Source organism: Panthera uncia (assembly GCF_023721935.1).
Source record: "Panthera uncia isolate 11264 chromosome A3 unlocalized genomic scaffold, Puncia_PCG_1.0 HiC_scaffold_12, whole genome shotgun sequence".
Taxonomy (NCBI): Eukaryota; Metazoa; Chordata; class Mammalia; order Carnivora; family Felidae; genus Panthera; species Panthera uncia.
In genome coordinates, this window is record NW_026057579.1 from 6223511 (window position 1) to 6236542 (window position 13032).

Consider the following 13032-nt stretch of genomic DNA (forward strand, 5'->3'; position numbering starts at 1 on the left):
CTCTATTACATACCCATGTTTCACAGTTTATCATTAGAGATCTGTTTTTCCATGATTCTGAAAGATTTGTAGTGCTATAAAGGAGAAGAAACTTGAATGTTTTGACTTTCTAGAGGTGTTAATTTGTATCCAACAACCAAAGGGGGAAAACTTGCTATAAAAACAAACAAACAAACAAACTCCAGATGACTAACTTTAGAATTAAATGAACTGGCTGATTTGAAATGTTTATCATATAAACAAAAGTGTTTGTATAAGTGTGTTCAAGATAGTTTCACCTCATCAGAAATCAGCATTCCACATTTCCTATCGGTTTAACTTTTGGAAATTTACTTCATATTTTTCTTCTGCCTTTTTAATAAAGAAATTAAGTTAGCTGTGATGAGGGCTTCTTACTAGCAGAGGCAATAAAAAGGACTCAAGAATATACAGGTAATAAATACATGTTACTTATTAAGGTTATTAATGACAGGTACTATGTAAGGTCTGTAAAGACAAGTAATTAGTAACAATTTCAGGAAATAAACCTTTATTATCTATCTGTGTAACATTAAAAAAAGACAGGATGGGGGCGCCTGGGTGGCTCAGTCGGTTGGGCGTCCGACTTCAGCTCGGGTCACGATCTCGCAGTCCGTGAGTTCGAGCCCCGCATCGGGCTCTAGGCTGATGGCTCGGAGCCTGGAGCCTGTTTCCGATTCTGTGTCTCCCTCTCTCTCTGCCCCTCCCCCGTTCATGCTCTGTCTCTCTGTCTCAAAAATAAATAAACGTTAAAAAAAAAAAAAAAAAAAAAAAAAAAAAAAAAAAAAAAAAAAAAAAAGACAGGATGACAAAAGCTATAGAGCAATTTATAAAAGTTCAATTAGGTTATTTCAGCTTCAAATCCCTTTCCTTAAAAAAAAAATGAGTAAAGGGGTGCCTGGGTGGCTCAGTCGGTTAAGCATCCAACTTAGGCTCAGGTCATTATCTCACAGTTTGTGAGTTTGAGCCCCTCGTCAGGCTCTGACAGCTCAGAGCCTGGACCCTGCTTTGGATTATGTGTCTCCCTCTCTCTGCTCCTACCCCACTTGCATTTTCTCTCTCTCTCAAAAATAAATAAACCAAAAAAAAAAAAAAAAAGAGATGACAAATTTTCTGACACCATAAAAAGTTCCACCAAGGAGAGTCAAGTCAGCAGAATTACCGCTTTCTCAATGAAGCCTATCCTAACCACTCTATCATTTTGCAACTGCACCCTCTCCCAATCCCTCTTAATATACTCAGTGCCCCACCCCCTACCTTCATGACTTTTAACATTTTTTAACTTAATTCGTTATAATATTTATTTTTTATTCTGCCTCCACCCACACATAGTAAAACATGGGCTCCAAAGGGGCAGGGATTTTTGTTTTGCACACTGAAGTAGTCTGAATGCCCACAGGAGTGTCCAACAAATGGTAGGTGCTCAAGAAACAATTACGGAATGATTGAATGAGGATACATAGCAGGTAAGAGCAACACGCATATTCATATGCCACTTAAGAGATTAATTCTCTAGATCAGACTGAGAACATTCCTGAATAAGTTAATCATCCCACCACTTCAGATTACTCAGCTCACATTTCCCTTCAAGACCCTACCTGCCTGAGTGCGTTCCTATGGCCACCACTGTGCCACTTGGATGAAAATCTGCACAGTGTCCTGGTTCCTAGAAGAGAGACAGACAGCTGTTGGGGAGTACATGAGAAAGTCCCCCTAGATCTATGGGATAGTGGCAAAGACATCTGAAAATAACTGGTTTCATATAATCATAGAATTCCGATCAACTTTATTGTAGCCAATGAAAAACATCACATGGATATGAGGTAAAAGAATTTCAGAGCAGGAAGGGTATGTGGGCAAAGTGGTGAGGGAAAAGGACAGCCAGCTTGTGGCTAGGCAGTGTAATAATAAGGATAATAACAACAAACATGTATACAGTTCCTTAGTCTGCAAAGAACGTGTATACACACTTAGGCTAGAAAAGGTGGATGTCTGGGTGGGGTAGGGAGAAAATACAGTGAGAGATCAACTCAAAAAGCAGATAGTAGAGTCTGTTAGTGAGCAGTGCTTACATAGAGTCCAACTGCAACACCACCAGAGGCCCAAACATTTCTGTAACAATTAATGCTCCATAAATATGTGAAATTTTTTTGATTTTTTTTCTGAAACTGACAGAAAAATTGAGCTTTTGCCCTAATTTGCTTCTTTAAAGTGGGTTCACATTACACTTTCATCCTTATTTCATCCCCTTTACTAAACTGTATAAATATACTTGGTTTTAATTAATGCTGAGTCCTTTTTCCTTTGCTGCTCCCAACTGACGTTTGGGGAGTTTCTGTGGGGAGATTATAACACATTTTGTTTTACTCACATCTACAAGCCTGGTCCATTCCAGCCTGTGTTCTACTGAGTTCCACATGCACACCTGTCTGTCCTGAGCACATGTCAAGAGCAAATCTTTAAAGGGATGTGTGGCAAGACCCCAAAGCTCATCTGTATGACCCTGAAAATGAAATACACTCACTGTTATAAGAAACAAAGGGTATCATCAAAAATATTCAGTTAATGATTAAAATCATACATCAGGGCACCTGGGTGGCTCTGTTGGTTGAACATCCAACTTCAGCTCAAGTCATGATCTCATGGTTAGGGAGTTTGAGCCCCACATCAGGCTCTCTGCTGCCAGCGTGGAGCCTGCTTCAGATCCTCTGTCCCCCACCCTCTGCCCTCTTCTCGCCCCCTGCTGCTCATGAATGTGCTCTAAAATAAACATTTAGAAGAATTGGTTACAATCATACATCTTACCTGTACTTCTATTTGGAAGCCATCATTAAATGTTCCCCGTAAAATGAAGTTTCGTGATGTGCCTACTAAAAATTGATCTGCCTTTCCTTCTGCTACAGCTCTGATTGTTCCATACTGATCAGGAACCTAAAAGATAAATTTGTAAAGTCACCATAGATAATAACATGCATTAATTACTACCTGAAGACTGCATTTATAGCTGTAAGCAATTATGGGGTAATAAATGACAAAATTCCAAAACTGAAAGTCATATGGTAATATTATACTAATAAGTTTATTTGTTCAATTACATTTTATTACACAGAAGTTATCATGCATTATTATCAACATTCTTTGCTTTAGTCAATTAAAAAAAAAAAAATTACTTTGAGAGGCAGAGAAAACGTGCACATGAGCATACGAGTTGGGGAGGGGTAGAGAGAGAGTGTGAGAGAGAACTCCAAGCAGGCTCTGCAATGTCAGTGAAGATTCCGACACAGGGCTCAATCCCACGATCATGACCTGAGCCGAAATCAAGAGTTGGACACTTAACTGAGCCACCCAGGCGCCCCTGCTTTAGTCAATTTTTATATTTATATTTTATATGATCTCAAGAGTTAAGGGCTAGAAGTAGGGGAAAAAGGAAAAAGTTCTATTAGACCACATGAAAAGTGTGGTCTGGTGGTGTTATTTACCAGTTATGTTATTTTGGGTACATCATTTAGCTAGCCTAAGACGAATTTCTTTATCTGTAATATGGGGAAATAATAATATATGCCCTACCTATTCTTAATTGTTGTAAGAATAAAAATGTAAGAATAGCCCATGTGAAATTTCTTTGTTAACTAAAAAGCAATATATTGTGAAGTGTTATAACTGTCCTTATAGGACTCCTTGGGAGATCAATCTCATATGCGTTACATGGTATATACTCTCAGTGAATGGTGTATTAATAATAAGCCCAAGGAATGACCCTGAAATAATACAATTCTTTATAAAGGAGTACACGAATAATTGAATTCTAACGGTAATCCAAACTGATGGCGAGGGGAAGAATGAACTAGATGGTGTAGCTTTTGATTACAAAGAATGTAAGTTATCTGTGGAAAAAAAAAAAGAAATAGTAAAGGAAGTGACATTTCCCTGGTGAACTTAAGGTTGAGATAAAGGGAACCTTTCGACTTATCTTCTTGGAAATAAAACCAAGAGCAGTATTATCAGGATCCTCTTTTTTAGAAAACATTTTGTCTGGAAAACATGTTACATGTTGAAAACACTGAGCCTAAATTAAAAATTTAAATCACAAAAAAATAGAACACTAAACTGAGTGTAATTTGCCCTTGCTTTGAGAATCACTGACCTATAAAATACTATTCTTAACCATTTCACATCCAGAGACAGACCTCAATTTAATTAGCAAACTTTCACTGAGCACATAGTATCTGTGGATACACTTAGTCCATGATATGAAGCAGACACAAACTTAGATAACTAGCAATTATCATTCAGCCCGCTGTTTAAAATTACTTCCAATTTGTTTTAAATGTTTTATTTTATTTTTGAGATACAGAGAGAGGGAGGTGCAGAGAGAGAAGGGGACAGAGGATCTGAAGTGGGCTCTGTGCCAATAGCAGTGAGACCAATGTGGGACTTGAACTCATGTATTGCGAGATCATGACCTGAGCCAAAGTCAGACGCTTAACCGACTGAGCCACCAGGGCGCCCCTAAAGATTACTTTCAAGTTTTAAAATCAAACTGCTTATTTTGTATGCCTTGGAATTGAATAGTTTATTAGATGAATGTCTGCTGAATTTTAAATATGCATGGTTATATTTTTGGATCACTATAAACTAATCTCAGAAATAAACAACTAGTTATTCTGACCAATATATTGTTTTTACTTTTTCAAATTATTAATGAATGGTTCTTTTTCCTTCTTCTTTTTTTTTTTTTTTTAAGACAATGAAATGACAAGAATGTGTACCAATTTCCCAGGAAAGTGTGTTATCTTAATGTGGGATGAAAGACATGCATTTAGAGGGCTTAATATTTAAAAATTTTCATGTTTCATTTTCATCCTTACCTCTATTTCTCTTTCAGGATTCAGATCATGATCCCACAGAATTATTTTTCGGTCTTTCCCTCCTCCAGTTAATAACATTCCATTTCTCATCTGACAAAGTGTGAACACACTCCCATCATGAGCTTTGATTTGTTTGCTGATCTGATAAACACCTAGTAAGATGAGAGTAAAAAAAAAAAAAAAAAAAAAAAAAAAAAAAAACCACTAGTGATACATTTTCCATCAGAATTTAGTGTCTTTTTGGAAGAAAACTTTATAGAGTGAATAATCAAAAGTTCCTACTTTTGCATTTATGTCAGTATTTAGTTACTCTGAAAACATTTCAAAATAATTCTTACAAAAAGATAAGCTAAAGTAGTGATAACTCTACAGACAACATAGGATATCTTAGCCTCAGAACTTACTATGTCTTATAATCATTCTGTATGGTAGTTACGGTAGGTATTACTCTTCTGATTTTAGAGCTGAGGACACCACATAGCTAGTGACAAAGCTGCGACAAGTACTCCAGTCTTTACTCACCATTCCTTTAACTTTCCCCAAAAGTCTTCATTTCCTGCTGAGGTAACAGCTGTAACATTTAACAACCACTGTTGATGTGGAAGCCTTCTGCTCTGCCTTTACTTTACTTGCTATGAAATGGAGGACTGAGAAAGATACTGGGGCAGAAGGGGGCACTGGCAGCCTAGAGCTGTGGCTTTTGATCAACTAAAGAAGTATTTTTAATATATTTTTTTAAGTTTATTTTGAGAGAGAGAGAGAGAGAGAGAGAGAATGAGAGAGCGAGCATGAGAAGGGAAGGAGTAGAGGGAGAGAGAAAATCCCAAGCAAACTCCACAGTCAGTGCAGAGTCTGATGCAGGGGTTCCAACCCATGAACTATGAGATCATGACTTGCACGGAAATCAAGAATTGGATGCTCAACCGAGCCACCCAGGCGCTCCGAGGAGTATTTAAAAATTTTTTAAAAAAAATTTTACAGAGAGAATGAGAGCACACATCAGGGAAAAGGGGCAGAGGGACAGAATCTTAAGCAGGCTCAACACTCACACAGAGCCTGATGTGGGGCTTGATCCCACGACCCTGGAATCATGACCTGAGCTGAAATCAAGAGTTGGATGCTCAACGGGCTGAGCCATCCAGGTGCCCTCAACTAGAGAAGCATTTGAAAAACCGGTCCAGTTGTACTAATATGATGGCTGAATGATAGCCCAGCTTTCTTGTATCTCCACGGAACTTTACATGTACCCAGGGAGGGAGAGGGCAGGTCCATAAAAAAATATTTAAGTAAAGTCCATGTGGAGATTAACAAACAAATTATGTACATACATACAACTGGCCCCTGAATAACAAAGGATTTAGGTGTGCCAACCCCTTGTGCAGTTCAAAATCTTGTGTATAGCTTTTGGCCCTCCAAAAACTTAACTAATAGCCTACTGCTGACCAGACACCTTGCTGATGATACCAACAGTCGATTAACATGTATTTTGCATGCTGTATAAATTACATACTGTACTCTTCCAATAAAGTAAGCTAGAAAAAATATTAAAGCCATAAAAAAATACATTTATAGTACTGTACTGTAAAAATGTGTAGGGGCGCCTGGGTGGCTCAATAGCTTAAGCATCTGACTCTTGATTTAGGTTCAGGTCATGATCTGACAGTTTGTGGGATCCAGCCCCGGGTTGGGCTCTGCACTGACGACATGCAGCCTGCTTGGGATTTTCTTTCACCCTCTCTCTTGCCACCCCCCAACCCCCACCCCCAAGGGCTCTCTCTCTTTCCCAAAATAAACTTTAAAAGAAAAAAAAAATACCAGGGCGCCTGGGTGGCTCAGTCAGTTGAGTGTCCAACTTCGGCTCAGGTCAAGATCTCAGAGCTCCTGAGTTCAAGCCCCATGTTGGGCTCTGTGCCGATAGCTCAGAGCCTGGAGCCTACTTCAGATTCTAGGTCTCTGTCTCTCACTTCCCCTCCCCTGCTCGTGCTCTGTCTCTCAAAAATAAACATTAAAAACAAAACAAAAAATCTGCACATAAGTGGGCCCATGCAATTCAAAACCCATGCTGTTCAAGGGTCAATTATGTATGTATTATATATATGTAATCAGATATATATGTGTGTGTGTGTGTGTATATATCAGATCCTTTTTAAATTAATTAATTAAATTTTAAATAGGCTCCATGCCTACCATGGGGCTTGAACCCATGAACCCGAGATCAAGAATGTCATGCTCCACCTAGTTAGCTAGCCTGGTGCCCCTCAGATCCTCTTTCTTGAGGGTGAGGGTAAGATTTTAGTATTCAAACTATAACCAGTTCATTTCCTGAGACCTTCTCTTTGGTATTCATGATATGTTAACTCATAGAAGCTCTTTATCTGGCTAGTGAGGCTAGGAGAGCAAGAGTAAAGCTCTTAGGAAGATATCTTGTAGAATTAGTAAGTAGGTTACAAACGGGAAGGTAGAGCCTTGTTTAAATATGGCCCAAATCAGTCAACAGATCTAAAATCGCTTGGAAAAATGAAAAAAATTACAAGTTTAAAAATTATTCAGTGGGGGCACCTGGGTGGCTCAGTCGGTTAAGCGTCCGACTTCAGCTCAGGTCATGATCTCACGGTCTGTGAGTTTGAGCCCCGCGTTGGGCTCTGTGCTGACAGCTCAGAGCCTGGAGCCTGTTTCAGATTCTGTGTGTCCCTCTCTCTCTCTCTGACCCTCCCCCATTCATGCTCTATCTTGCTCTGTCTCAAAAATTAATAAAAAACGTTAAAAAATTAAAAAAAAAATTAAAAAAAAAATTATTCAGTGGGAGAAATGGGTGAAGGTGGTTAAAAGGTACAAACTTCCAGTTATAAGATAAAGAAGTTCTTGGAAGTTAACACACAGCATGGTGACTACAGTTAAGAATACACTATTGTATATTTGAAAGTTGTTAAGAGAGATTTTTTTTTTTTTGTTTATTTTGAGAGAGAGAGAGAAGGGGGTGGGGAGGAGCAGAGTGAAAGAGAGAATCCCATGCAGGCTCTCTACATTGTAAGTGCAGAGCCCAATGCAGGGCTTGAACTTACGAACTGCGAGATCATGACCTGAGCTGAAATCAAGAGTCGAACGCCTAAACAAGCGAGTCACCCAAGCACCCCTAAGAGAGTAGATCTTAAAAGCTCTCATCAAAAGAGAAAAATCTGTAACTATATGAGGTGCTGGACATAAACAAAACTTACTGTGATAGTCACTTTGCAATATAAACATATATCAAATCAAATCATTGTTATATATCTTAAATGTATACAAAATCATATCCCAATTATACCTCAATAAAACTGAAAAAAATTGTTCATTTTCTAAGTTGTTCAACTGAAAAATAGATAAACACAATATGTACATTTATAATGTAATATTATTCAGCCACAAAAAGAATGAGGTATGATATGTGCCACAACATAGATGAATCTTGAAAACATTAAGGTTCTAATAAAAGAAGCCAGTCACAAAGGACCATATACTGTATGACTCCATTTATGTGAAATGTCCAAAGGAGGCAAATCCCTAGAGACCAAAAGCTGACGAATGGTTGCTACAGGCTGCCGGGAGGGAGAAATAGCAAATGACTGCTAATGGACCCAGTGTTTGTTTTTGGGGTGATGAAATGTTCTGAAATTGGATAGTGGTGATGGTTGTATGACTCCATGAGTGTACTAAAAATCAAGTGTACATTTTAAAAGGGTGAGTTTTATGGTATGTGAACTTAATAAATCTCAATAAAGCTGTCATTGAGATTGTTCATTTTTACTTATCTATTTGAGCTGCCACTGTATTTAAGAAATTAACTGAAATTTGAATTTAAAAAAAATGCTGCAGCTGGCTCTAAAAATTACTCAGTGTGAGGATGCTAGTGGTACAGATACTTAATAGAAAAGTGTATTTGGCAGGGAGCAAGGAAATGGCTTCCCTGATTTGGAGTAGAGCTTGCTTGAATCAGCAGAGCCGGGGGCAGAACTCCAACAAACTTTTATTCATGTCAACTGCCTCAGTGCACATCAACGTTCATCACCTAAAAATACTTCAAACACTGAACACTACAACTGTGTCCAGCACGATAGCCAGCCAATTATTTATCATGGCTCTGATGTGACCAAGAAAGAAAGGACATCTGAGAGATGTAAATTTTTTGAGTGTTGTTGGATTTGGGCATTAAGACAAAAAAAAAAAAAAAAGCAAAGGGCTTATTTTCTCACGCATGGTCAAATAACAAGAGTAGTCTGAAAGTACCATGGTACCATGCAAGAAATCACAAAAAAACACAGAGATGTGGAATTTCATGGATCTCCATCAGAATGTAGAAATATGCAATACAGTTTTTTTTTAATTCAGTCTTCCATACTTCCAAACACCACATAAACCTCATTAAACACTTAAGATCTTCCTAGAATGATGGAATGTTAGAAAACAGAAAATAAACCTGAGGAACAAATGCTTCATCAAGAATAAAAATATCTAAGTAGCATAAACTCCATGAAATTTTCACTTTCTACCTCCTACCCCAGGAGAGTTATTTCCTGAGAAGGACCTAATATTAGCTGAGCTAAAGTTTCTGTGTTTCAAATTTATACAAATTACCAAAGCTCCCTTTAGACAGTATTTACTGAGAAAACAAATTTTCAGTCAGGGCGCCTGGGTGGCTCAGTCAGTTGAGCGTCTGACTCTTGATTTCGGCTCAGGCCATGATCTCATGGTCGGTGAGAATCAACCCTGCATCAGGCTCTGCATTCACAGGGCAGAGCCTGCCTGGGATTCTCTTTCTCCCTCTCTCTCTCTGCCCCTCCCCTGTGTTCGTTCTCTCTCTCTCTCTCTCTCTCACACACACACACACACACACACACACACACACTCTCTCTCTCTCTCTCTCTAAATAAATAAATAAATAATAAACAAACATTTAAAAAAAAGGCCCAAATTATCAAAGATTTCTTTCTCATGAGCCTGTATTTCTGACATTCCAATTTAAGCCAAATAATTTTTGAAATACCTACCAAGAAAAATAATTATCCTTGAATTTAAAAACCTACTGTACCTTCAGGTATTTAATTTCAAATCTCCCCTTTCTTATCATCTCTAACAGAAACAAAGTTTCCTTAAAAAGCAGTTTACCTTGACTGCCAAATATGGATAGTCTCAAGGGCTTTCTGTGCCTGTTTAAGAACTATGGAATCAAATGTTAGGGAGACTTTGAAACTTATGTTATATTCTTAGCAACTGGGCAAATATGTCCATGTTGATAATTTGGAGCATGTAAAATGGTGTTTCTTAAAGAAATCCGGCAAAGATTTAAGAAAAATGGACATTTTAATGATCTTGTAGATATTCTCAAATTCCCCTCCCCCCACTTAAAATTTATGAATTATTTCATAGAAGAAAAATCTGAACTTTTTCATATACGTTGGAAATAACAATTACTTTGTACTCAACATGAGAAACAGAAAATAACCAAATAGCCTAAGTGGTGATCAGCACTTAGGTGATCAGCGTACACACACATACACATATACAATGGAATAAAAAAAGAAGATAATCCTGCCATTTGTAACAACATGGATGAACCCTGAGGGCATTATGCTTAGTGAAATTAGTCAGACACGGAAAAACAAATACTATATGATTTCACTTACAAGTAAAATCTAAAAAAATGAACTAACAGAAACAGGTGGTGGCGGGGGAAATGGGTGACAATGGTCGAAAGGTAGAAATATCTAGTTATTAGATAAAATTCTGGGGATGTAATATACAGCATGGTGACTATAATTAATACTATATTGTACATTTGAAAGATGTTGAGAGTAGATCTTAAAAGTTCTCATCACAAGAAAAAAACTGCGAAGTGATGGATATTAACTAAACATTTATGGTAATCATTTGGCATATACATTATGCTGTACACTTTAAACTTTGCAATGTTATATGCCAATTGCAGCTCAATAAAATCAGGAAAAAATAGAAAATTCTAATTACTTTGAAGATTTCTGTTAATTTAAGGTAAGGAAAAAATGGTTTGGAAGCAAGAAGAAAATATACAAAGAGCTTATGAAGTATAAAATACAGTTTTGGTTTGTTTGCTATTAGTAGAGTAAAAAATTAGCTATGGAATTATACTTCCACCATCCAAAATAAAGGGATTAATGTCCCTTTATCAGACACGTTATCACAGTACACTCAGATCTGGTTGAAAAGACTGCCACGGATGCAGAAATGCAAAATGGATCAATCTACTGAAATTTTTGGCAAGAATTTAAAAACGGAAACTTTGAGTGTTCATTGCACTCATCAAATCCTTCCTAGCCATACTTACAGAACTGAAACCCTCAAATGTAAAGGAAGGAACGAAATTCTTAACAAGTTTGCCCATAACGGTATCAGTCATATGGCAGAGGACAACACAGTCCATTTTATATGCCCAGCAATTTACAAAGATTAGATTTCCTGTTTCCTGTATGTTCACATGCAGATTTCTGGAAAAAAGCCCAAGCCACAAGTTTTTTAGACAAAAACCAAAATAAAAACAACCTCTCCCTGCCTCCCACTTCAACGCACATTAAGGCTAATGAAGGGTACATTTATACCCAAATTCTGCTTAGTGTCAGAGGATAACATGTCACTGTTTTGGTAGACACTGCTGTTCCTTGCATTTCTAATACTGAACAAATGTGCCCAGGAAAAAGAAAACAGAGATAAGTGGGAAAGGTAGTTGATTAATATCACTGTTCTTTTTTTTTTCTTTAAAGTTTGCGAGAGAGAGCATGCTTGCGCACACGTGAGCAGGGGAGGGGCAGAGAGAGAGAATCCCAAGCAGACTCTGTGCTGTCAGTGCGAAGCTGGTCACAGGGCTCGAACTCAACCCTGAGATCATGACCTGAGCCAAAATCAAGAGTTGGGCACTTAACCTGTGGAAACCACCCAGGTGCCCCCGCCTACCATTCTTTTTTCTTAAGAATCCGCAATCCACTGCTATCCTTATTGTGAGTTTTGAACCTGAATTGGACAAAACAAGCTAAAGAATGCATGGCCAATGATTGAGATCTGGATCACTGGTAGTAAAATTTAAGGATTGACAACTATCCAAGTCACCTGCCAAACTTAGAAATTCAGTTGAATGAATATGGAGAACACTACTGTAGTACATCTCCAAAAAAATATAGTTTAAAATCTGCGCAATCATAGAAATCTGCAGTGCTATAGTCAAATTCCCCATTTCCATGAAAATAGTGCTTTCATCTGTACCACTCAACTTTTATTCCTACACTAACACCCAAAGGTAAGAGTAAAGTCATTTCCTTAATAAAATGTTTAACAAATACTTTTCAAACAGCTAGTAACAGCTGCCAGACATTATCTGAATCCTGGGAAAGTCAGACTTATTAGGGAAGACAGACATGTAAATTAGGACTTTCCTTCTGAGCAGAGAAACAAGGATCCCCTTATTCCTACGTTATTTGTGGTGATTTCCACGGTCTGATGCAGACTCCAGAGAGACAAAGGGAAGTTGTTTCAGCGTGTTTAAGGTGAGGGGGATGAATAAGAGAAACCAGGGCATGCTGCTCTCCCAATCCCCAGGGGAAATGTCTCAGGCACCCCAAGTTGGTTCCCTGTCAACCCCTACCTCTCTTCTTGTGGATTCTCAGACTCTGATCGGTATAGCTAGTTTTCTTTCTGCTGTTACCACCTGTTACTGCTAATAAATAAGCTCTCTCTGCTCCCAGCCCACTGATTTTAGAACAACATCTCTAATTTTTCTTATAAACTTCTACTCTGAAGGAAGCATGATAGTCTGGATATTTTTTTCAGCTTTTTCTTAATAGTAAAAAAAAAAAGGGGGGGGGGTGTTGAAAAAGGTTATTTTCAATGTTGCTCTTGTAATTTTTTTCACCTACCAGAGAAAAGGGCAAAGTGGACCTACATGTTTGGGTACAAATGGGGCTTAAAAATTTATCTTTATTTCTGAGAAAAATCAATTTGAGGTAAAGCTAAAGAAATGCCAAAGCCTATTATGGGGGCTGGGAAGAGGGGCTGTAGTGAGAAAAAGAAGGGGACCAAACTATGAGTTTATTCTCCCCCCTCCCATTTTATAATATGGCCATGCATATTTAAAAAAAATTTTTTT

At 37.9% G+C, this 13032-nt stretch overlaps 1 protein-coding gene across 6 annotated transcripts in view; it reads right to left on the reverse strand.

Annotated features, from left to right (window-relative positions):
* Nucleotides 1-13032, reverse strand: part of EML4 (EMAP like 4) — a 162762-nt gene that overhangs the window by 27308 nt on the left and 122422 nt on the right. For all 6 annotated transcript variants that reach the window (XM_049652240.1, XM_049652242.1, XM_049652238.1 and 3 more), the window contains 4 exons: nucleotides 4887-5038; nucleotides 2824-2949; nucleotides 2390-2521; nucleotides 1617-1684 (listed from right to left, as the gene is read on the reverse strand). In XM_049652240.1, coding sequence (XP_049508197.1) covers nucleotides 1617-1684; nucleotides 2390-2521; nucleotides 2824-2949; nucleotides 4887-5038 — 478 coding nt within the window. The remainder of the gene's footprint in view (nucleotides 1-1616; nucleotides 1685-2389; nucleotides 2522-2823; nucleotides 2950-4886; nucleotides 5039-13032) is intronic.